A 22240-nucleotide genomic window follows, 5' to 3' on the forward strand; every position below is an offset into this window, starting at 1 on the left:
CTTACAGGTCTAACAGGGTTTGAATTCTAGAGCCAATACCTAAATTTATAAAATGGGTTAAACCCTGAGTTCTTGCTTCTATAATTAAACATTATAAGCCTGATTCTCCATGCTATTAAAATGATTTTATGGTATTATTACTTCACTGATTTATAAGAGACTTACAGTGCTATAAAACTGCTGTAATAGAAAAACTGGTGTATGGACTTGGTTTACACTATCGCCACTTTTACAGAATATATTTCTTTGCTCTTAGGCGGTCTTTCCCCCCTTTTGACAGTGAAGGATCCAATCCAGATGTGGAACTGAACTACTGGCATATTGCATCTAGTAAAACTCATAATTTTTTCACAACTGATGAGCAAACATATGAGAAACCCTAAAGCACTTTTATTTGCTGTTTACATTGTGCCATAGGAGTGTAGGCATCTGAGATGACTAGTTCTTTGCTGGAGAGTTTATAGTCTAAAACTAGACTAAATAAAGACAGAGGGGTGGATTTGTGTGTGTGTGTAAGTAAACTCAAGATGGGGCAGTGATGGGGGGGGGGGAGAAAGATGTGACATAACACAATCATGTTATTTTTAGGTCTGGCACATGTTTCAGCACCTCCTGGTGTGTACAGCCTCTTTATATGTAAAGAACCTATAGATGCAATTTTAAATCTGTATTACATCACAAGATTCCAGTAAAGCATGCACTGAGTTGTTTGTTCACTTCTGCATGTAATTTTTGAGTACTACCTTTAGGGTATACAAATGAGAGAATCACCAAATCCTATTTGCACAGGAAAATGAGTAGATTTCATCATTTGTGTGAACCAATGAGTGCATAAGTGTTATGCATGCAACAAGAGAAGTTGGTTTAAAACATGGCCTTAAATGCTTCATAAAGTGAGGAATGACTCTCTCCTAAATGGGTTATTTGACAAGGGTTCCACTATTTAGAAGTGAACATTTAATGGGCTTGACCCTGCAGATTGAAAGTTCGGTTCCATTATACAGCTCTGACTAACCACGTTTTGCACTAACTGGTGTACATAAAGCATCCAATAAATTGTCATCAGATTTTCCCTTCAGTATAACTTTTATTAAAAGAGGTGCTAAGGTACTGTACTGTATGCAGTACATCATATTTATTACCAAAATTATTAACAAATATACAAAACTTATACATGTAATTTTCTTACATCCATTTATTCTTCTATAATACTGCATTTGTTCAAGTAGGTTATCTACAGTATGTAAACATCCCTTGGATTGATCTCACACAGATTAGGAAAGCCCCTCTAACCCATGTATTTATCAAATTTTTTTTATTTGGCTTTCATTGCTAGCATCTAACCATCACATTTGGCACATGGAAGAGACATCTACAGTGCAAAAGAGGCAGATTTTCTGGTTTTGTTCTGAGCAGTTCCGCAGTGCCAACATTTTAAAGAGCTGAGAGGAAAATAAATTTACACTAACTTGACAGGGGGTGGATTAGTATTCAGCCTCAGTGACTCATGTATCAGCCTTTAAACTAGAGCACAAATCCAAAGGTCTTTCCAAGCCCTCTCCTCTGAGCAACATGGAAAAAGTCAGGCTTGTTTTTCAAGGGTTAAAAGGACTCTTAGCAACAAAGGAAGAAGGCTGATTTTATAATGAACACTCCTCACAATTCCAGTTTCAGTTTTCTGCTTTCTGTTTTGTTAGCAAGCAATGGGGGGAAATAACCAATTAGGCATCCTCTTTTACTGGCAATTTCCCTGTGAGCTGAAGATTACTATTGGACCCTAAGGATCTTCATATCCAGATGCAAAGAACTCCATAAGCTGCCATGTAAAAAACCAGAGTAATATCATTATATTCCAGGAATGAAGCTTTCAAACGTAGCTATAAAAATCAGGAAATACTTTCCTCTTTTTGTTCTCCATTGTTTAAAAATGTAACTTAATTTAACTGAGTAAAGCTGAGCCAGAGAGAGAGAGAGCTTTGTTTGCACTCGTCTCCCCCATTCTCATTCAAGCACCATACTGCTATTTTAGGAGGTCTTGCCCTATGTCCACACGAGCTTCCGATGAGAACGGATTTAGATTAGGACGTTTGTGTCGTGTAGAAAACACTCTGCTCCTCACTCATTACCACAGAGCCCCGTTGCCCTCTGTGACGCCGTACATCTCGGCCAGCTTTTTAAAGCGAGGTCCCCAGTCTGTTAGGTAGTCATAGCTCTGGTCTGAGTCCGTAGTGACAGACTGTAATGAGCTGAGTGACTCTGCCACTGAGCCGTTCCCTTCAAACATGTATGTTTGGAGGGAGTCAAAAGGAGGAGCCCAGAGGTCCATATCAGCTTCGTACAGCTTGGCCAGCACATAATTGTGAACGTTGTTGTCCGTTATGCACGTCTGAGGCACGTATCGGGAGAGGCTCTCTATTTCAGGCAGCATGTCCTGCCTGCTTTTCACCACTATCTGGGCTTCCCGGGGATTCCACATGGCAGCAATGTCAAAGGCCTCGGTGTCTTCCTCCCCGCCCCCTTCATCATCGTACCTGACGATATTCTCATGGATGTTCTCTTCTTCATTGATGATGTAAGGCTGCTTCCTGTGCCGCCTCATGGATAAGATGAGCAGCACGAGCACTACAAGGGGCAACCAAAACATACGGGCATTAGAAAGAGCAGCTCTCTGGCATCTACTCTCCTTAATCACTGAGAAAAGGAACACGTGCATTTCTAACAGAAGGCGTGGCTGAAAGATGCAGTGAGAATGCAAATACCAACACCCTATCCAGCCATTGTACTTGGTGTTTACAAACTCTGACGGAATCAGTATGACAATTTTGTAATAACTGAAATACCTCGTTCAATGATTGACTCTAGATATGAGCCCAAATCAGTGGTGCATAGAAATCAAATACTTCTGAGCTTTGGGCAGCTGGGATGGGGCTAAGAAAATTAATTTTAAAGTTTTGGTCTGAATGTGGCTGCTGGATCCTTTTTCCTATAATAGGCCAAACCAAATCCCAGGATTTAAACAATCCGGAACTTTGGAGTGGGGAGAGGGTTTGCTGTAAGCTGGACCGATACCTAAATGTTGTGGTTTGGGCCCATCTAATCTGCTCCCTTTCTCTCATAAATCCCATTGTTTTGTTTTTTTTAATGACACTTAGACTGTCTATGCTATCACTTTAGTTGCTAAGGGGTGTGAGGAAAAACACCTGATTGAGCAACCTAAATTACACTGACAAGCACTGGTGTGGTTGGCTCTATGTCAACAGGAGAGCTTCTCCTGCTGACATAGCTACTGCTGCTCATTGGGGATGGTTTAATTATGTTGATCGGAGAGCTCTCTCCCATCAGCATAGAGTGGCTACACAAGAGATCTTACAGTGGGGCAGCTGTAAGGTCTCTAGTGTAGACATGGCCTTAGGCTCCTAATTGCCTAAGTCACTGTTGAAAATAGGACTTCGGTGCTTTTGAAAACGTTAGCCTGCGCCTCTATCCCATTGCTCCTCAGACTGAAGGTGAACTTCTGAAATGTTAGGGAGTGTGTGGTGATCAAGGGGAGGAGCAATCTGACCCAGATTTCTGTTGATCCAATTATCTGGGTCAGTGTATAGGGGAAATGGGTAGGGAAATGGACCAGATCTGTGGATAAATGAGAGTGCAAGAGAGATATTAAGCACCGTAGCTCCCCCTGGAGATCAGATACTAACCTCAGATACTATGATGATGGGACCATCTAAGTAAGTAGATATTTCTGATTAAAACAAAGAAGGAGAGCAGAGGTGCTAAATATCTGGAAGATTCAGAGCCAAAATAATGAAATTTACAAGTTTTCAATTTTTTTTCTGATTTGTGTGTGTGTGTGAGAGAGAGAAACTTAGACCATTTGATCATGTGATGGCTTGACCTCCCTTGCCTCATTGCCCTTCTTTGTCTCATAAAATCTTGGGGGAAATGCTGAGGTCAATAAAGAAAAAGCTTTATATATATATTATACGCCCACTTCTATTTTATACACAATATAAAATCAGCCTTAGTGAGGCTAACAGTCTGCCAAGTGTCATGACCAAAATAGATGATTTAAGCCCTCCTTAGGAAAGACAACACAAGTTTTACCTAACAAGACAAAGATGCAGGCTAGGATTGCAATGAGTGCTCCTCTGCTCAGGCTGACAGGGAGTATATAGGCCTCTGCATTGCAAGACATCACCACACCATCGTCATCACAGCTGCACACATGCACGGTCAGAGTGCCAGTACTGCTCAGCATGGGGCGCCCGTTATCGGCGATCAGGATGGGGAGATAAAAGATGTTCTGCTCGTGCTGTCGGAAGCCAGATCTCCTGGTTAAAATCCAGGCAGTGTTGTCTAGGGCAGGAAATTAACAAAGATATATAAGAATTTATGATGCAAACATTTTCAGCTGGAAAGGGAAGTTAAACCTCCCCTTTCCGCCCCCGCCAGCATTAGACACACATCTGTGATATCTTCTCCCTGTTTTCTTTGCTTTTCACCAATTTGTCACTAATCAGCATTTTGCTTCAGCCTCTCAACCTAACTCCAACATGTTTTCAGGCTAAAACATATAGACCTGTTAGGCATACACCTTATGAGACTCTCTTACCCTTGGTGACACTCAGTGCCTAGAGCAAACTCTCAGCCTTCAGATCTTGCTAAAATATCTTTCAGAAAGCAAGATAGAAATGAACAGTTGAGGGCAACTTGTTGTCCCTGTTTGTTCCTGCTCAGCAGCTTTTCTAGGCCTTGTTGTTTCTTTGTGCTTCCAGTGAAAATGCTGTGGAAACCCCTTTGTGTAACTCTTGTGGACATGTAGTCAGTGATGAGCTCCCAAAATCCTAAGAACCGGTTCCCTACCGGGTCCTCGGCAGCACTTCGGCGGCAGGGGGGTCTTCACTCCCTCCAGGTTTTCGGCGGCAGGTCCTTCACCCGGAGTGAGTGAAGGACCCTCTGCCGAAGAGCTGCCGAAGACCCGTCAGGGAACTGCTCGGTGAGTACAAGCCCCACGTGCCTGTCTTCTCCCCCCCGCCACCACCCATCTGACCCCAACCCATGTCCTGCCCCCCACAGAACCCGTAACCCATCAACCCCTCCCTTGTCTCCTGACCCCCCCCCAACCCTACTGCCCTCCAGGTCCCCACCCCCTACCCAATTCGCCCCACTCCCTGTCCCTGTCCCCTGACTGCCCCAACCCCATCCACCACAACCCTGACAGACCCCTGGGACTCCCACACCTACCCAACTCCCCCACTCCCCCCCAGTTCCCCGTCCTCTGACCGCCCCCCCCAGAATCTCCACCCCCTCCCTACCTTATCCATCCCCTCTTCCAGCCCTGGCCCGGCCCTCTTATCATGCTGCTGTGTAAGGATGCCATGCAGCCGCTGGAGCTTGCAGCTCCACCCCCTTACCCAGAAGCGGAAGTAAGCCGGTACACCCCCATACGGCACTGGCAAGAGCCGGTGCGCCGTGCCGGGGTGGCCTGGCTTCCCCAGGGGGCAATTTAAAGGGCCTGGGGCTCCCAGCAGGGGCTGGAGCCCCAGGCCCTTTAAATTGCCACCAGAGCCCCACTGCTGGAGCCCTGGGGTAGTGGCAGCGGGGCTCTGGGGGGAAGCGGGGGAGGGGCCGGGGGAGCCTCCCCAGCTGGGATCTCAGGCGGGCTAGACAGGACAGTCCCGTTGGCTGGATGTGGCCCGCGGACCGGAGTTTGCCCACCCGCCAGCCGCTTTAGGAACCAGTTCTAGACCGGCTTCTAAATTTAGCAACTGGTTCTTGCGAACTGGTGCGAACTGGCTCCAGCTCACCACTGCATGTAGTGTTCTCTTATTTTTGATGTGTGGCTTGTTTTTCTGACATCTGAAAGACCTCTAAAATCAGCTGGCTCAATCATTCTGGGCTATACAAACTGTCCACTGGGGAAACCCTTCCCCCCCCCCCCCAAAAAAAAATAATCAAAATTAAAACGTTTTGCAGGAACATGTCCATTTTGACAAAATTTTAGATGGGAAAAGGTAGAAATGTGTGTTTTTTTTTTTTTTTTTTACAAAATCAAACATTTCATTTTGATTCATTTCATTTAGATTATATTCATTTATATAATATGGTATTTATATATTATACTTTTAATATAATCTAAAAGTCAAAACTAAATGAATGAGAACAATAAAGTTGAAACAGGATATTTCAACACTATTGAAATGAAACATTTTGGTCTCAATTCAAACATTTTTGGAATTATTTCACAGGAAATTGAAATTTCACCTTTTTTTGCTCTAATTCAGAACAATTCCTCCTACACCCCTGTCTGCAGAACAGACTTTCCAGTTCTCAACCAACTCTTCTCAAAACACGAAGGCCCCTATCCACACTACAAACTTCGCAAAGTCCGGACTTCCGAATTAGCGTGGGTGCAGCTGGCCAGAAGGGTTGGGGGTTCAGGCAGCAGTTTTTCAGTTTTATCCTCAGGAAAACCTGCAGGGGTTTCCTGTGGAAGTCAGTGCTGATCTTGTCAGCACTAAATTGGTGAAGAGGAATTCTGTGCCATCACTAGGCTTGTCTACACAGAGTCGAGGTGGGGGGTAGGGGATTGATATGACATGCATTATTTAACTTGCAGGACATGAGCTGCACTAATGGTGCACACAGGCTGGCGGTGCCTCTTTCGATTTGCATCATTGTTCGCACACTGGCAGCTTGGTGAACAATAAGTGTGTAGCATTCTTTGAGGGTATCCTATGGTCCTTTGCTGCTGAGCAGTGTGCATGTTGGGATTTTTCTCTCTGTGAATTGTGGGATGCATACCAAAAGCCAGGGAAGTTCAATTAAAAACAAATAAATCCCATTTTTCCATTCTCTCCGCCTCATGCTTCCTTTTCTGGGCAGAATAGCATTGTTTCTGAATTGTCAGCCAGCATGAACTCAACAATGCTGGCAACTGCAAGCACACAGAGGTTGCTTGGACTCTGTTAGCACTCAAACCTGGATGACTTTGGGTTTGGACTTCACTGGCCACATCAGCTTCAGAGGCTAAGGAAGAAGAGGAGGACGGCAAGCAACTGATATGAGAGGAGCAGTTGCTGAAGTAGCTTCACAGCCTTCAGTGCTGTTTTTGGGCTTGGGAAGCCAGCGTGGATTGGTGGGAAAGGATCATTCTGCAGAGCTGGGGCAATCAGCCATGGCGAGAGAATTTCAGGGTGGTGAAAGCAACCTTTTTTGAGATCTGTACAGAACTGGCCCTGGAGTGGCAGCATACCAACACACGGTGCCCTATACCTGTGGAGACGTAGGTTGCCATTGCCATCTGGAAGCTGGTCACCCCAGAATGCTACCGGAACACAGCCAAACAATTTGGCCTGGGGAGATCAGCTGTGGGGGCCATTGTTTATGTGTGGTGCCATCGATGAGGCACTGTTACACCAGGTTATAAAGCTTGGTAATGTTCAGAATATTATTGATGGCTTTGCACTCATGGGGTTCCCAAACTGTATTGGAGCAACTGATGGCAGCAATATAACTTATTATTTGGCTCCTCCCATCCCTTCCTCCCCACTCCTGCAGCTCAGAATTTATACACAGAAAGGAGTATTTCTCCATGGTGCTACAAAGTCTGTTGACCCCGTGGCAGGTTTACAGACGTAAATGCAGGGTGGTCTGGAAGAGTCTACAATGATAGGATTTTGGGAACTCAGCTCTGTTTACCTTAATGGATCAAGAACAGTTTGCCTAGAGGATGATTATGGACATTATGGTGTGCAGATTGCTCTGGTTATCCTAGGAGACCTGGCTTGTCCTTTGCTTCCCTCGATAACAGCCATTCACAGTCGGTTTGGACAGAAGGAAGGAATTGTTTAACTACTGTCTGAATAGTTGCGGAATGACAGTGGGTGTGCATTTTGCAGTTTGAAAGGAAGGTGGCGCTGTTTGTGGAATAGGTTGGAAGCTGGAGGGGAAAAAATAAGTGCCTTAAAATTATTGTTCCATGTTACATTTTGAACAACATTTGTCAGAGTAAGGGAAAAAGCCTTCCACCCGGGATAAGGCTGTGCCTTGAGCAGCCAGCAAGACATCCAATACAAAATTAAAACGGCCAGTAACGTTGTCATAGATACCTCTTGATCTTAATTTGAGTCTCAAGCCTGAAAATGTGCAGCTGTTAACCAGTTGAGGGTGTATATGTGGGATGGATTATGAGCAGTGCAGTATTTTTTATGGGTAGTGAAGTGAAGGGCAATGTCGTGGCAATCCTCATTTTATTTTGTGTCTGTGCTTGGTTCTTCTACAAAACACTCTAAACTATTTACAGTCTATGGATTTGCTATATAAAATGCATTGACGACTCTTTTTATAAATGATTTTTAATGAGTTTTATTATTAAACATATAGCAAACAGAAACAGGTCTTATCTAGAACAATAACTAAACAAAAATTCAAAGTGACATCGTACAGTGGAGGGGGGACTCAAGTCACAGGTGAGCATATGCCTCGCCTCTTCCTCCTCCTGTTCTTAGGCCTTCTGGTATCAAGTGGCAAGGCTCAAAGTTATTAAGGGTGGTAGATGGCTCAAAAAATGAGGGCTCCCAAGTGAAACTGTTCTTGCTGCCCTGAGCTTGGGTCTGTGAAGGAATGGCGGTTGGGGGTACTCTGTTGGGTGTACAGTAGTACTCTCTGTTGGTAGTGTTCCCAGTACCCTGTATTGTCAGGGGCTGCATAACATCGCTGGGTCCTGGTTAACAGAAGCTGCAGCAGACCCTTCTGACTCTCTATAGCCTCCAGGAGTTGCCTTCATATCTCCATGACAGGTTTCAGAGTAACAGCCGTGTTAGTCTGTATCCGCAAAAAGAAGAACAGGAGTACTTGTGGCACCTTAGAGACTAACAAATTTATTAGAGCATAAGCTTTCGTGGACTACAGCCCACTTTTTCGGATGCATATAGAATGGAACATATATTGAGGAGATATATATACACACATACAGAGAGCATAAACAGGTGGGAGTTGTCTTACCAACTCTGAGAGGCCAATTAATTAAGAGAAAAAAAACTTTTGAAGTGATAATCAAGCTAGCCCAGTACAGACAGTTTGATAATAAGTGTGAGAATACTTACAAGGGGAGATAGAGTCAATGTTTGTAATGGCTCAGCCATTCCCAGTCCTTATTCAAACCGGAGTTGATTGTGTCTAGTTTGCATATCAATTCTAGCTCAGCAGTCTCTCTTTGGAGTCTGTTTTTGAAGTTTTTCTGTTGTAATATAGCCACATAACCTCAGCCATGCTAAACACAACGCCATCTACAGCCTCAGAAACAACCCTGACATCATAATCAAAAAGGCTGACAAAGGAGGTGCTGTCGTCATCATGAATAAATTGGAATATGACCAGGAGGCTGCTAGACAGCTCTCTAACACCACATTCTACAGGCCATTATCCTCTGATCCCACTGAGGATTACCTAAAGAAACTACACCATCTGCCAAAAAAACTCCCTGACAAAGCACAGGAACAAATCCGTACAGACAAATGCCTAGAACCCCGACCAGGGGTATTCTATTTGCTACCCAAGATCCATAAATCTGGATATCCTGGACGCCCCATCATCTCAGGCATTGGCACCCTAACATCAGGCTTGTCTGGTTATGTAGACTCTGTCCTCAAACCCTACGCTACCAGCACTCCCAGCTATCTTCGAGACACTACTGACTTCCTGAGGAAACTACAATCCATCGGTGATCTTCCAGAAAACACCATCCTGGCCACTATGGACATAGAAGCCCTCTACACCAATATTCCACACAAAGATGGACTACAAGCTATCAGGAACAGTATCCCTGATAATGTCACAGCTAACCTGGTGGCTGAACTTTGTGATTTTGTCCTCACCCACAACTATTTCACATTTGGGGACAATATATACCTTCAAGTCAGCAGCACTGCTATGGGTACCCGCATGGCCCCACAATATGCCAACATTTTTATGGCTGACTTAGAACAACGCTTCCTTAGCTCTCGTCCCCTAATGCCCCTGCTCTACGTGCGCTACATTGATGACATCTTCATCATCTGGACCCATGGAAAAGAAGCCCTTGAGGAATTTCACCATAATTTCAATAATTTCCATCCCACCATCAACCTCAGCCTAGATCAATCCACACAAGCAGTCCATTTCCTGGACACTACTGTGCTAATAAGCGATGGTCACATCAATACCACCCTATACCGGAAACCTACTGACCGCTACACTTACCTACATGCCTCCAGCTTCCATCCAGGACACACCACACGATCCATTGTCTACAGCCAAGCTCTAAGATATAACCGCATTTGCTCCAATCCCTCGGATAGAGACAAGCACCTACAAGATCTCTATCAAGCATTCTTAAAACTATAATACCCACCTGCTGAAGTGAAAAAACAGATTGACAGAGCCAGACGAGTACCCAGAAGTCACCTCCTACAAGACAGGCCCAACAAAGAAAATAACAGAACACCACTAGCTGTCACCTTCAGCCCCCAACTAAAACCTCTCCAGCGCATCATCAGAGATCTACAACCTATCCTGAAAGATGATCCTTTACTCTCACAGATCTTGGGAGACAGACCTGTCCTCGCTTACAGACAACCCCCCAACCTAAAGCAAATACTCACCAGCAACCACACATCACTGAACAAAACCACTAACCCAGGAACCTATCCTTGTAACAAACCCCGATGCCAACTCTGTCCACATATCTATTCAAGTGACATCATCATAGGACCTAATCACATCAGCCATACCATCAGGGGCTCGTTCACCTGCACATCTACCAATGTGATCTATGCCATCATGTGCCAGCAATGCCCCTCTGCCATGTACATTGGCCAAACCGGACAGTCTCTACGCAAAAGAATTAATGGACACAAATCTGACATCAGGAATCAAAATACTCAAAAACCAGTGGGAGAACACTTTAACCTGTCTGGTCATTCAGTGACAGACCTGCGGGTGGCTATATTACAACAGAAAAACTTCAAAAACAGACTCCAAAGAGAGACTGCTGAGCTAGAATTGATATGCAAACTAGACACAATCAACTCCGGTTTGAATAAGGACTGGGAATGGCTGAGCCATTACAAACATTGACTCTATCTCCCCTTGTAAGTATTCTCACACTTATTATCAAACTGTCTGTACTGGGCTAGCTTGATTATCACTTCAAAAGTTTTTTTTCTCTTAATTAATTGGCCTCTCAGAGTTGGTAAGACAACTCCCACCTGTTTATGCTCTCTGTATGTGTGTATATATATCTCCTCAATATATGTTCCATTCTATATGCATCCGAAAAAGTGGGCTGTAGTCCACGAAAGCTTATGCTCTAATAAATTTGTTAGTCTCTAAGGTGCCACAAGTACTCCTGTTCTTCTTTCTTCATATCTCCATGTCTATTTCAACAGCAACTTTTGCCACAGCAATGTTGTCCCTGGCCACTGTGACCCACTTTGTTCACCCCAATGGTCTCTCTGAGGAGCTCCTTCTCTTTGCCCAAGTACAGCCTCCATCTCTCCACTATTTTTATTTGTCATTGGGCTTCTGCAATGCTGCATTTTAAGTCTCTTCCTTATCAGGTTACCCAGCAACTCAGCCATTGATGCAGTGGCCAAACCCTCCAGGACAAGGCCTTTAAGTGCTGTGGCTGTGGGAGGAAGGAAAACATATAAGGGGTTATTGTTCATATTCCAGAGAGGCTAAGATAGCATTTTTTTTGTTTAATATGGACTTGGTGACTTTCTTTCCCTAAGATTCTTTCCAGTCTTGGGGGAATTTCAGAGCTGGTAAGTGGTGTGTGAATGAGAACCAAAAAGGGATTTTTGTCTGTGTGGTATATGCTGCCTGGGTTTGCCATTGCCGCCCCCCTCCCCCCTCCCCCAGAGGCTAGGAAAGGGTTGGGAATTTAGCATTTTTGCTTATACAGTGGGGTAGGGGTGAGCAGGGAGAACTGGATAGCAATCCCCTCTACATCACTTTTATGCTGTCCTGATTCTTAATGATGTTACATAGAGATGGTTGACTACAAAGGCAGAGAATGGCCTTCTTAACAAAAGCAAAGGGCAGACCAGTGATAAAGTTATTCACCAAGATGGCTCTTCCCCTCAAAATGCTGCAGAAATGGAAGGGGAATGACTGCATAGCCATCCTCCATAATGCCCAGACCAAAGGCAGGCAATTTCTTTGGCCTAGATTCTGCTTTATCTTCCTTGCAGACGTGGTGAAAGTGCAGATTAAAACAAGGTTCTGCAGTGGTTGTCTGAAGCATTCACTGTTACAGAGCATCTATACTTCCGTGAGGAGCTGTAGTTTTTGTACCTGTACAGGCATGCGATCTCCATGTCTACCTCATGTAAACTGAGAATAGTAACCAAACTTCCTGTAACCACTGCATTGATAAACTGTTCAATTTTGCACAGATGAATGTTTTCATTATTTGAATAAACTTGGGGAGGTGTGTGTGTGTGTGTGTGGGGGGGTGCAGGTGGAGGCTGTGCCGCGCTGCTGGCTGCCATTTTGAGCGGGCAGATGGGGTTGCCAGACAGGACAGATGCGGGGAGAGGAAAGAAAAATAGGTGGATGGGTATGTGCCCTCCATGGCATGGGCCTGAAAATGGTCAGGGCTTTAGCATGAGACAGATGCAGGCTGCTGGCCAGAGCAGCCACCATTTTGAAAACTGTATGGAGGGGCCAAAAGCACAATGTGGGCTGAGCTGAGGGGCTGGAGACTGGGAAAGGCTCCTAGCTCGCATCAAACTAAAGTGGCTGTGGCCATGGGACACCCAAACTGAAGCTAGCACAGCAGCATAGCACAATAATATTAATAATAAATTATAAAGATAGATACTTACATGACAAGGTTCCCTTGAGAGGAGCTGTCTTCTCAGTCCCAGCCTGGATTTCTGGCTGGGAATTGGGCTTGGTTGCTGCACGTCAGGAGCTGGGCTCACTTTCTACTTGGCCAATGTCATGATTCTGAGTCCTGAAGAAATCTTGGCATTCTGGGGACAGGTCTTCACTGGCTTCCTCATGCTCATCCTCCGGTGAGTCTTGCAGGTTGTCTTTGGGGTGGGGACAGAGCAGGGTCCATAACCTTTCTGGTTTGGGTGGTAGGGTAACTGATCAAAATTCTGTCCAGTTCTTCAAAAGATGGACAGGTCACATTACCACTACTGGACCTTTTCCCAGCATCCCTGGTGTGAATGTAAGTCCTCCTGGGCTGTTTTGCTCTTTACCCTGCACTGTTTGGTGTGCTGGTTATGTGCTTAGCAGTGCCCACAAAAAGAGCTTGATTCTGGCGGGTGGCCACAAGAGCTTCCTGATACTTCCCCCCAGATGGTGATGAGATTCAGGGTCTCAGCACAGCTCCAACCAGCTACTCTAGGCATATTGTAGGGCTTCTGGAGTAATACTGCTGCAATGCCGATATGTTCAAATCCAGGAGAAAATGGACAAAATCTGGCCCTGTGCCAGTTTTTAAACAGGGAAAGGGGCATCTGGTCAGCGTGACACCAGAGCAGTGGAAGGCATAGAGGTAAATAGACAAGTCATTAATGGTTGCCTGCAAAGCAGTGTGGGATAGCAGCTGGAAGACTGCCAAAGAAGTGCACAATAGCTTTGCATGAACACAAACAATAGACAGAACAAACTCTATTTGAGTCAATCTTCTTTCAAAGTGAAAGAAATTCCCAGAGTTAATATGCTATAATGCATTGTAGCATTTTCCCACCGGTTTAACTTGATTTAGCCAATTTAAACCTCCCGTTTAGACAAGCCCAATGCCTCTTGGAAGGCCCATGAATAAGTAGGAAAGTATGGTAGCAGGGCTCTTAACCAGTCTGTGCTGCTAAGAGGGAGGAGGAACTGAAGGAGTACGACAGATGAGTTGGCCCTATGTACAAATGTCCTAATCGTTACTGCAATTTATTTGCAGATATCGGGGCATCCACTTAGTTGTAGGGCCACAGCTCCTTTTCTCTTTGATGGGCCAACAAACTCCACCCCCAACTCCCCTGGATGGAATGATGCTGTGGGATGTCTGAATTTCAGCTCGCAGTTTCCTATTTAATTTTTGCTTCCTCCCCTCTGACTGTTTCAAAGGAAATAATGAGCTGGCCATCTGTGCTTTTGATTGGTGAGGCAGGTGTATTGATATCCTTAGAAGTACCTGGTGCTGTCAGTGTTTACAGGGTAGGCTGGCAGAAAAGACACTGCTAGCTAGGAAAACTGCCATTCAAAAATAAAGGGGGGGAGAGGGCGGAGGAGAGGGGAAATTGACATTTTCCTACCTGTAAATTGTGGAATTTGTATAAATGTACTTAGGACAGAGAGTTGCTTTGTTTGCAGTGGAAACAGTTTTATTGTAATTTTTAGGCTGAACATTTTGTCCCCACCCCCAATTTAACAGCACTGATTATGTGGCAATGCTTATTGATTATGCAGTGTAGCAAATGGGCTGGTAGCTTTAAAAAAGGGAAACAGAGGCATCCCGCAGAAGGAGGTGTCTGCCATCCATGGTACCAAAACAGAATTCTGTTTCTGTGCCCATTAATAGCTCTGGAGCTGGGGAAGGCTTTGGACCTCTTTTTTTTTTTTTGTCAAGGTCCAAATTTCTTGGTCAAGGTATAGTCAAGGTCCAGACTCCAGAGAAACATTTTTCATACTGCAATAACAACGATAATAAGTAAATAAAAATATTTAGCGGTCCATTCAAAAGCATCTGGCAGTCCAGATTTGGCCCATGGTCCGCCCAGTGACTACCTCTGGCTTAGGGACTGCAAAATGGCAATTGCCTTCTTCTGCAAACCTCTCCAAGCTCTTTCTAGGCTGCCCAGGTGCCCTCTGACACCTCCTCTCCAGCACCTAATACAATATCCTTTCTGCAGCACATTTAGTAGAGTGGGTGGAGAAGCTGAAGTAATGGCAGGAAATGGCAATTTGAATTTATACTGTGCCAACAGACAGTTCTGTGGCATTTTGGCAAAAAGGTAAATTATGGGGCTGGCTGCACAGCCACACTATGCATGGGACCTTGCTTAGAGCATACATGGACGCAGGACCAGCCTGTTTAAAGTGAACAAGAATAGAACTCCTGTTCATCCCTAGCTCCTCCTGGTTGGTGCCCCTGATAATAAGAGGGTTCTACTTTATTCATAAAACAAATCACTTTTCGATATGGGGAGTGTGTCTGGCTGAAGCTGTGCAGCATTAGTTACTGACAAACCCTAGGTCGTGTTAATATATTTGTTCCTTTCCAAGATGAAAAACAGACTTTTATAGTCAAATGTTGAAGCACATTTTTTTTTTTAATTTACTTCAAATATGTCTCCCAGATCTCTCTTAACCAGTCATGGTGATGTAGTTCCCTTTGGTGTTTCTCAGCGTTCTGCGTCTGCCACCCTCTTGTTTTTGTTTAGCTTAATACCAGGCAGGGATCCAGTTCATCCCTAAAGAACAGCTGGACTTGTTGCATTGTAACTTCAATATGTTTGTGCCATGTTGTGTAGTCATGTGTCTCATCAAATGCCAATGTGATTTGATGCAATCCTGCTGGGTATATAATATGATGGAATGTGACATGGCATGTCAGAAATTTGAATACACCACTTGCCCAGATTGGATACCTGCTAGATCGTAACCCAAAAGAGAAGTTCTATGAAATATGGGTGATACAAAAGCACAGGTAGTGTTGACCTCACTACAGCCTCATGCAGCTTCTTTTCATCACAGAGGGATAGACTGTAGTATTTAGCCACAACCCTGAGTACAGACAGATGTAGCTCTGTACCACTTCTGGCAGAGGAAACGTCTCCTCAGTCAGCCTTTGGGCAAACAGAGGGAGCACACATGATACTCCATCCCATAGGATGGAGCATACGCCATGTCATGCAGGATCGGCTTTGCAGGTGTGTGTGCGTGTGCACGAGAGCGCGCTGTAGTTGTTTTCTCCTGCTCCAGCTGAGATGATTGCTCGCCCCTAGTACTTTCAGGAGAGCAATCACTGTACTCCACTAAACTCTGGGAACAAAACAAACCCTGGCAGGAGGGCTGAAACAATTTGTATAGTGGGGGTGCTAAGAGCCATTTAACCAAACTGTAAACCCTGTATATGATGAAAATAACTTCAAGCCAGCACCCCTAGTTCCAGCATCTAGGCTTGTGGGGCTAGGGAAGGCACTATGCATCTGTGCAAGGACCAGGGATAATCTAGCTCAGAATTAGTATTGGTTTTCTTAAAGTAATTATCATAGTTAATAACTAATGCAAAAATATTTTACCAGAGATGGGGGGAGAGGGAGGAGAAGCAGCAGCCACCTTTGTTGAAGACAACCAACCATGAAGAAGGAACTTTGATTTTCTCAGGATTTTCAGCTTTTTGGTTTTCTCTCTCATGTCTGAGATAGTGGTAACCTCCCATTTAAGGAAAAGGGTCTTTAAGAACCCACAAGCCATAAAATACTGTGCGGCGAGAAGGTGGATGTTTGAGATTGCAGACAAATACCCACACACCAGTATAGAATTGGTGCCTGTACCCATCATGGTTGCTATTCCTTTTCATTATCAGAAGCTGGAGGCCAGAGGATTGAGTCAAGGGACGACTGTATTGAAATCTTCGTTGTCAACGGAGGAAATTATCCACTAATTTGTAGATCCTCGCATCCAAAACACTTAATGCCTTTACTCTCTATATGTTCCTCTGAACTGAGAGGGGGTGTTAGGGGAGCTCTTTAGACTGCAAACTGACTCTTAGGGTTTTAATTGGTGCTAGAGTTCTACAGCTTTGATAAAGAATTACTCCTAATCACTGCAGTGGCTAGCAATGTATTCAACAGCATTGGTAATCTTACTAGTTTGTTCCCTTACTCCAAATTGGGAGGCAGTTGTTGTCTAGTGGCTAGAGAACAAGACCTGTGATTTGGGAGTTCTGTGTTCTGTTCCCATCATTACCGCAAAGTGACTTTAGATAAGTATCTATCCTTTCTGTGATTCAGTCTCCTAATTTATAAAGTAGTGTGAGATTCCCAGATGAAAGTATAATTATGAAGTTTTATCACTATTTGTTACCACTGAACTGTCAAGGCAGTAGGTTCTTATGGATTGCAGGTAGGACTGGAAGGGACATCTTTGGTTACTGAAATCATACAATCCTGTTCATAAACTACTCCATGTACATTTCAGATTTGTAAGCAATACTATCCCTATGTTTGCTAGGATATATGTCTCTGAAAAACTGGCATTTTAAAGTGATAAGGAGGCACAGCTATTCAGTCACTGCTGCCACTATACATTTTACAAAGCACAGCCTTGGACCGAAAGAGTACATCTGATGCTAAGAATTTTCATAAGTTTCTATTTTTAGCACAATGCCTCTAGGACACAATGAGCCTAGTTTGCCAAATGTTACAGTGAAGGTTGCTTTCAACTTTATTGGCAAAATATGTCTCCTGTCTCCCACCCCCAAAAGAGAAACAAGGTCACAAAATGTTGCATGGGGAAACCTTTGGGTCCCTCTCCAAATAACGGTTATGAGCAGATCTAGCATTGGCCTGCTGTTGTGAAAAGTCACTGCCTTCTTGCTACTTGCATTCTTTTTAAAAGTACCCATTTGTTAGCCATGGCAGAAACTCCATCTACATTTATAATTGACCTCAGAAACTTTCCTCTGTATTCCTGGAGAGAGATGGACAGATGCATGGTGGAGTAGGAAGCAAGGTTGTATTCAGATCATGGCCAATGCAGTTGCAGGTGCCTTTATTTTTATTAATTTAAAAATGTCCCCAGACTCTCTTGCTGAACTGGGGCACCTTAACTATTACAAAAAATACCTCGCGCCCCCCCCCCATCCCCCCACCCACTCCACACACAAGTCCAGTACACCATAAGCTATATTCACATCCATAGCTCACTGAAGTACGGCCACATTAGCTAATTAAGGGCCTGCCCCATCTCCCTTTGAAGTCAATTGAGGGTCTGACTTTATTACCTCTGTCTGCCAAGAGTGGTGAATTGGTTTTCCTTTAAATGCCTGACTACAGGTCGGCTGTACTCCATGCTTTTGAAGGCCACCTAAGCCAAGATAAGCTCTGGTGCACTCTCAAGGAAGTAAACTCCACAGGTTAAGGTGCCTATGCCTATACCTCTCCACCACTAGTCCTAGAAAGTTATTTTCCTGACCAGCCATATTGCCCTAGGTAGCTCTTAACTGCTGTGATGAGAAATGGGTGCTCATGTAGCTATATTAATCTACCCTTTCAGATCCCAAATTGCTCTTGGATAGAAATGGTTAACTTGGCAGGGCCGGCTCCAGGCACCAGCCGACCAAGCACGTGCTTGGGGTGGCACCTTCTAAGGGGCGGCCAATCTCGGGGTGGTGGGGCAGCACTCCGTTTTTTTTGTTTTGTTCTGTTTCGGCGGGGTGGCGCTCGGATTGTTTTTTTTTTTTTTCCTGGTTCGGCGGGGCGGTGCTCGGGGTTTTTGTTTCGGCAGGGCGGCACTCCGGGGGGTTGTTTCGGCGGGGCAGCACTCGGCGTTTTTGTTTTTTGTTTCGGCGAGGCGGCGGGTTGTTACGGCGGGCGGCACTCTCTCTTTTTTTTTTTTTTTTTTTCCCTTGCTTGGGGCGGCAAAAAAATTAGAGCCGGCCCTGTAACTTGTACAGAGAATAGACAACTGGGGTTGGATCCTCAAATGGTGTAAACTTGTTTATAGCCCACTGACTTTAATGGAATTTGACCGATTTACATAAATTGATAACCTGAACACAGGATGCCCATCTGTTCCCCATTTTTACAGGCATTTTGCTGTTTCTCCACTACCCAAAGGAGTTTCTCTTCTTGTTGTTCACCGGGTTTCAGAAATAATATTCCAGGTGTTGGTTAGTGCTGAATCATCCTTTCAGAAATGTATCAGTCTGGATGGGTAAAAGGATGGTATATGTGCATGGAGCAGGTATGGTCAGCAAAGGGAATTGGACACCCAGTGTACACAGGTTGTGCTTGCCATTAATTGCATCCACAACACTGCACCCCCATTTATTTGCAGAGGTGAAGCAGGAAGCTGATTTTAAATATTGGAGTTTATTGCTGTATATTGTAGCTAGCAGCAGACTTTTCCCTCTCCATGAGGGAGGAAGATCTTCACTTTGTGAGTCTTCTACATTTGCCCCCAGTGTAACCTCACTTGTGGCACCTGAAATAATCCTTTTGCCACCCATTAGTTGGCTTGAGGGATCACTGCTGCTGTACAGGAGAGACTTCTTCCTACCATAGGCTGAAAGCATTATTTACCAACCCTGTATCAGCTCCATAATCAATGCTAGGTTTCCTATATGGCAGTGCAGATGAGTAGCTCTGTGCCACTAGTCAAAATGTGGTGAGCTGCTACTGCACTAAATATTTCACCGAGAACTTTTATATAGTTGTGGTCACCTCTTAAAACTAGAATAAAGGACACTTTGGGCCTGATCCTGTGTGCAGGGATTGCAAGACCAGGTTCAGTTCCAAATGTTTTTCACTTTGATCCCATTTGAACCATCCAGCTAATGTGCTTGATTATTTTCTTGTTCTTGGACAATGGTTTTTCACTGTCGTCCCTTCTTACTCCCTGTTTCCATTTTGGAGTGTTCTACTCTGGCTTTTCCCTTTCGGCTCTGGGCATTCTAGATGGCTTCTTACCTCTGTGCTATGCATCTCCCCTGTAACTCTGACAGCTTTTTTACGAGCAGTAAGTGAACAAGTGTAAAGAGCTTTGAGAAAAAGAGAGGAGACACTGGAATAATAAGAGCATTCACTTTCTGTGCCTGGAAGAAAACATGTAGGGTGCAAAAGAGGGAAATTATTTTGCTCTCGATTTCTCCTAGTTCCAGTTCTAATCCTACCTTTAAGCCTTGCCTTTTGAACCAAGTCCCACTCTTGAAATCTTAGATGCCTACAGCGTGACCAGAAGATCTGAATTTGCACAATGCTGACACTTTTCCTTGAAGAAAAGAGCCTATCACTGGGAAATATTTATATAGAAGCAAATGTTGTATAACCTTCAAGTGTATAAAATAATATGTCATTTTATCACTGCCTTTAAGGAGCAGGTGTCACTTGGCATTATTAGAAATGGCAGTCTCATAGCGCACTGTTAGTCAAAGCCTCTCATGTCCAACTCAGGCTATAGAAATAAGTGTAACTAACTGACTGTGTCCACTCTGATTACCTTGATTGTCCCTTAGAGTGAAGTTGGGGTTGTTGGCTGCCTCAGGAGCCAAGCTGTAGTAGAAGTGCTGACCCTCTTGTGGGTCATCCTGGTCTACTGCACTCACTGTCTGAATCAGCTGTGGGATGCAAGAACAAAACAGCATGGTAGCAGCCCTGCTAGGGAGACAGCGCTTAAAGAATTACACTCTAAAAGTGAAAGCAAACGCAGTGTTTGAACAAGACCATCTTGTGAGGGACAAGTCATGACTTGAGACATTGAAAGCCTTCTAACCTTCATTTTATTTCACTGCAATCATACAAATCCCAGTAAAACTAGGGATGGGCCAATTGGTTCGGTTAAAATAACAGACAAGCCACCCTCCCATTCCCAACTTAAATCAAACCTTTTTTGAAGGCTCTGAAATGCTCAGAAGCACATGCATCAGATGTCACAAGAAAGTCCATTGTCAATAGATTTCCAACCTCATTTTCTACTACCAAGTAGATAACTTTCAGACACTTATCCACACTGAACCCTAGATGAGTATTTTGAACATAATTTTAAATAGTAAGGTATGTTTCACAGGGAAACATGTCACTTTGTTTAAAAGAAGGGGGAAAAAAGGCAGTTCTGTAGAATTCTATATGTAAATCTTCCATGCCTGATTTCTATGTGATGAATGCTCCCTTTCAGAGGTGTGCACGAGGGGGATGGCAAGCAGTGGCATACCCTCCCCCCAATAATTGTCAGGGGCACAGAACATGCCCCTCCAAAAATGGTCAAATTTAAATTCCTGCCCCTGCTCCATTCATTGGTTTCTACTGACTTCCACACAATAAGCTAAACCTGCTGTAAGTTACAGAATATAAACTTCCCTCCCCATTCTATATATTCTGTCACCAAGGATGTGCACTAGAAAAAGCATTTGGATTTCAGAAGAACTAGTGCTGGTGATAGTGTAGTTGACCCATAGTTCAAATACCTTGGGCAAAATTCTAACTCCACTTAAGTCAGTGGGAGTTCTGCCATTGACTTTAAATGGTGAAACCTAAGCTCCCTTAATTTTTTTTAATTAATTAGGTTTTTCCTATGGAGTCAACAATAAGAAAACAAACAAGCATTGCCTTAAGCAAGGAATATAATAGGCTGTTTGGAAAGAAAATAGAACCTGATTCAGAGCCAGATTCTACCACCCTTACTCCATAAATAGTCTGTTGATTTCAACGGGGAGTAACAGAGTATGCTACTGCTCAGCCTGAGCATGTAATAGAATCAGGGACAAACCTTTTGCTTAGTTTTAATATAATGAGCTTTGCGAACAGGGGCTGCTAACAGGGAGTTTCGCAAGGGAGTTCTCCAGGTGAAGGAGGAGCAATACAGCAACCTTTTGGGGTAAGTGACTGTCTGTAGTGTGTGTTTGTTTGTGTTTGAGGGTTACTTGCTGTGTGCTGAGCTTGTGTTTGTCAGTCTGTTTGTTTGTTTTGGTTGTTTGAAGGACCGTGTGCTGTGGCTGGCAGTTGGAAGCTGTGAGCTTCAAAGGAAGGTTTGAAAGCTAGAAGCCTCTGGTAAGTGGCTGAGCCTTAATCAGTGGGCGGGGCATTCATACAGGCCAGGGCTTTATAAAGCAGCGCACAAGCGACCAGGGACTGCTAACAGGGAGTTTCGCAAGGGAGTTCTCCAGGTGAAGGAGGAGCAATACAGCAACCTTTTGGGGTAAGTGACTGTCTGTAGTGTGTTTTTGTTTGTGTTTGAGGGTTACTTGCTGTGTGCTGAGCTTGTGTTTGTCAGTCTGTTTGTTTGTTTTGGTTGTTTGAAGGACCGTGTGCTGTGGCTGGCAGTTGGAAGCTGTGAGCTTCAAAGGAAGGTTTGAAAGCTAGAAGCCTCTGGTAAGTGGCTGAGCCTTAATCAGTGGGCGGGGCATTCATACAGGCCAGAGCTTTATAAAGCAGCGCACAAGCGACCAGGGAGCTTTGCGAACAGGGGCTGCTAACAGGGAGTTTCGCAAGGGAGTTCTCCAGGTGAAGGAGGAGCAATACAG

The 22240-nt window shown here is 44.4% G+C and overlaps 1 protein-coding gene across 2 annotated transcripts in view; it reads right to left on the reverse strand.

Moving 5' to 3' along the window:
• Positions 1-1079: 1079 nt before the first annotated feature.
• The window catches only part of CDH20 (cadherin 20), a 176041-nt gene continuing 154880 nt past the window's right edge, over positions 1080-22240 (reverse strand). For both annotated transcript variants that reach the window (XM_054020213.1, XM_054020214.1), the window contains 3 exons: positions 20221-20338; positions 4105-4356; positions 1080-2622 (listed from right to left, as the gene is read on the reverse strand). In XM_054020213.1, the coding sequence (XP_053876188.1) occupies positions 2123-2622; positions 4105-4356; positions 20221-20338 (870 nt within the window). In that variant the 3' untranslated portion in view covers positions 1080-2122. The remainder of the gene's footprint in view (positions 2623-4104; positions 4357-20220; positions 20339-22240) is intronic.

The sequence above is a fragment of the Malaclemys terrapin genome, chromosome 2 (genome assembly GCF_027887155.1).
Source record: "Malaclemys terrapin pileata isolate rMalTer1 chromosome 2, rMalTer1.hap1, whole genome shotgun sequence".
NCBI classification, from domain to species: Eukaryota; Metazoa; Chordata; order Testudines; family Emydidae; genus Malaclemys; species Malaclemys terrapin.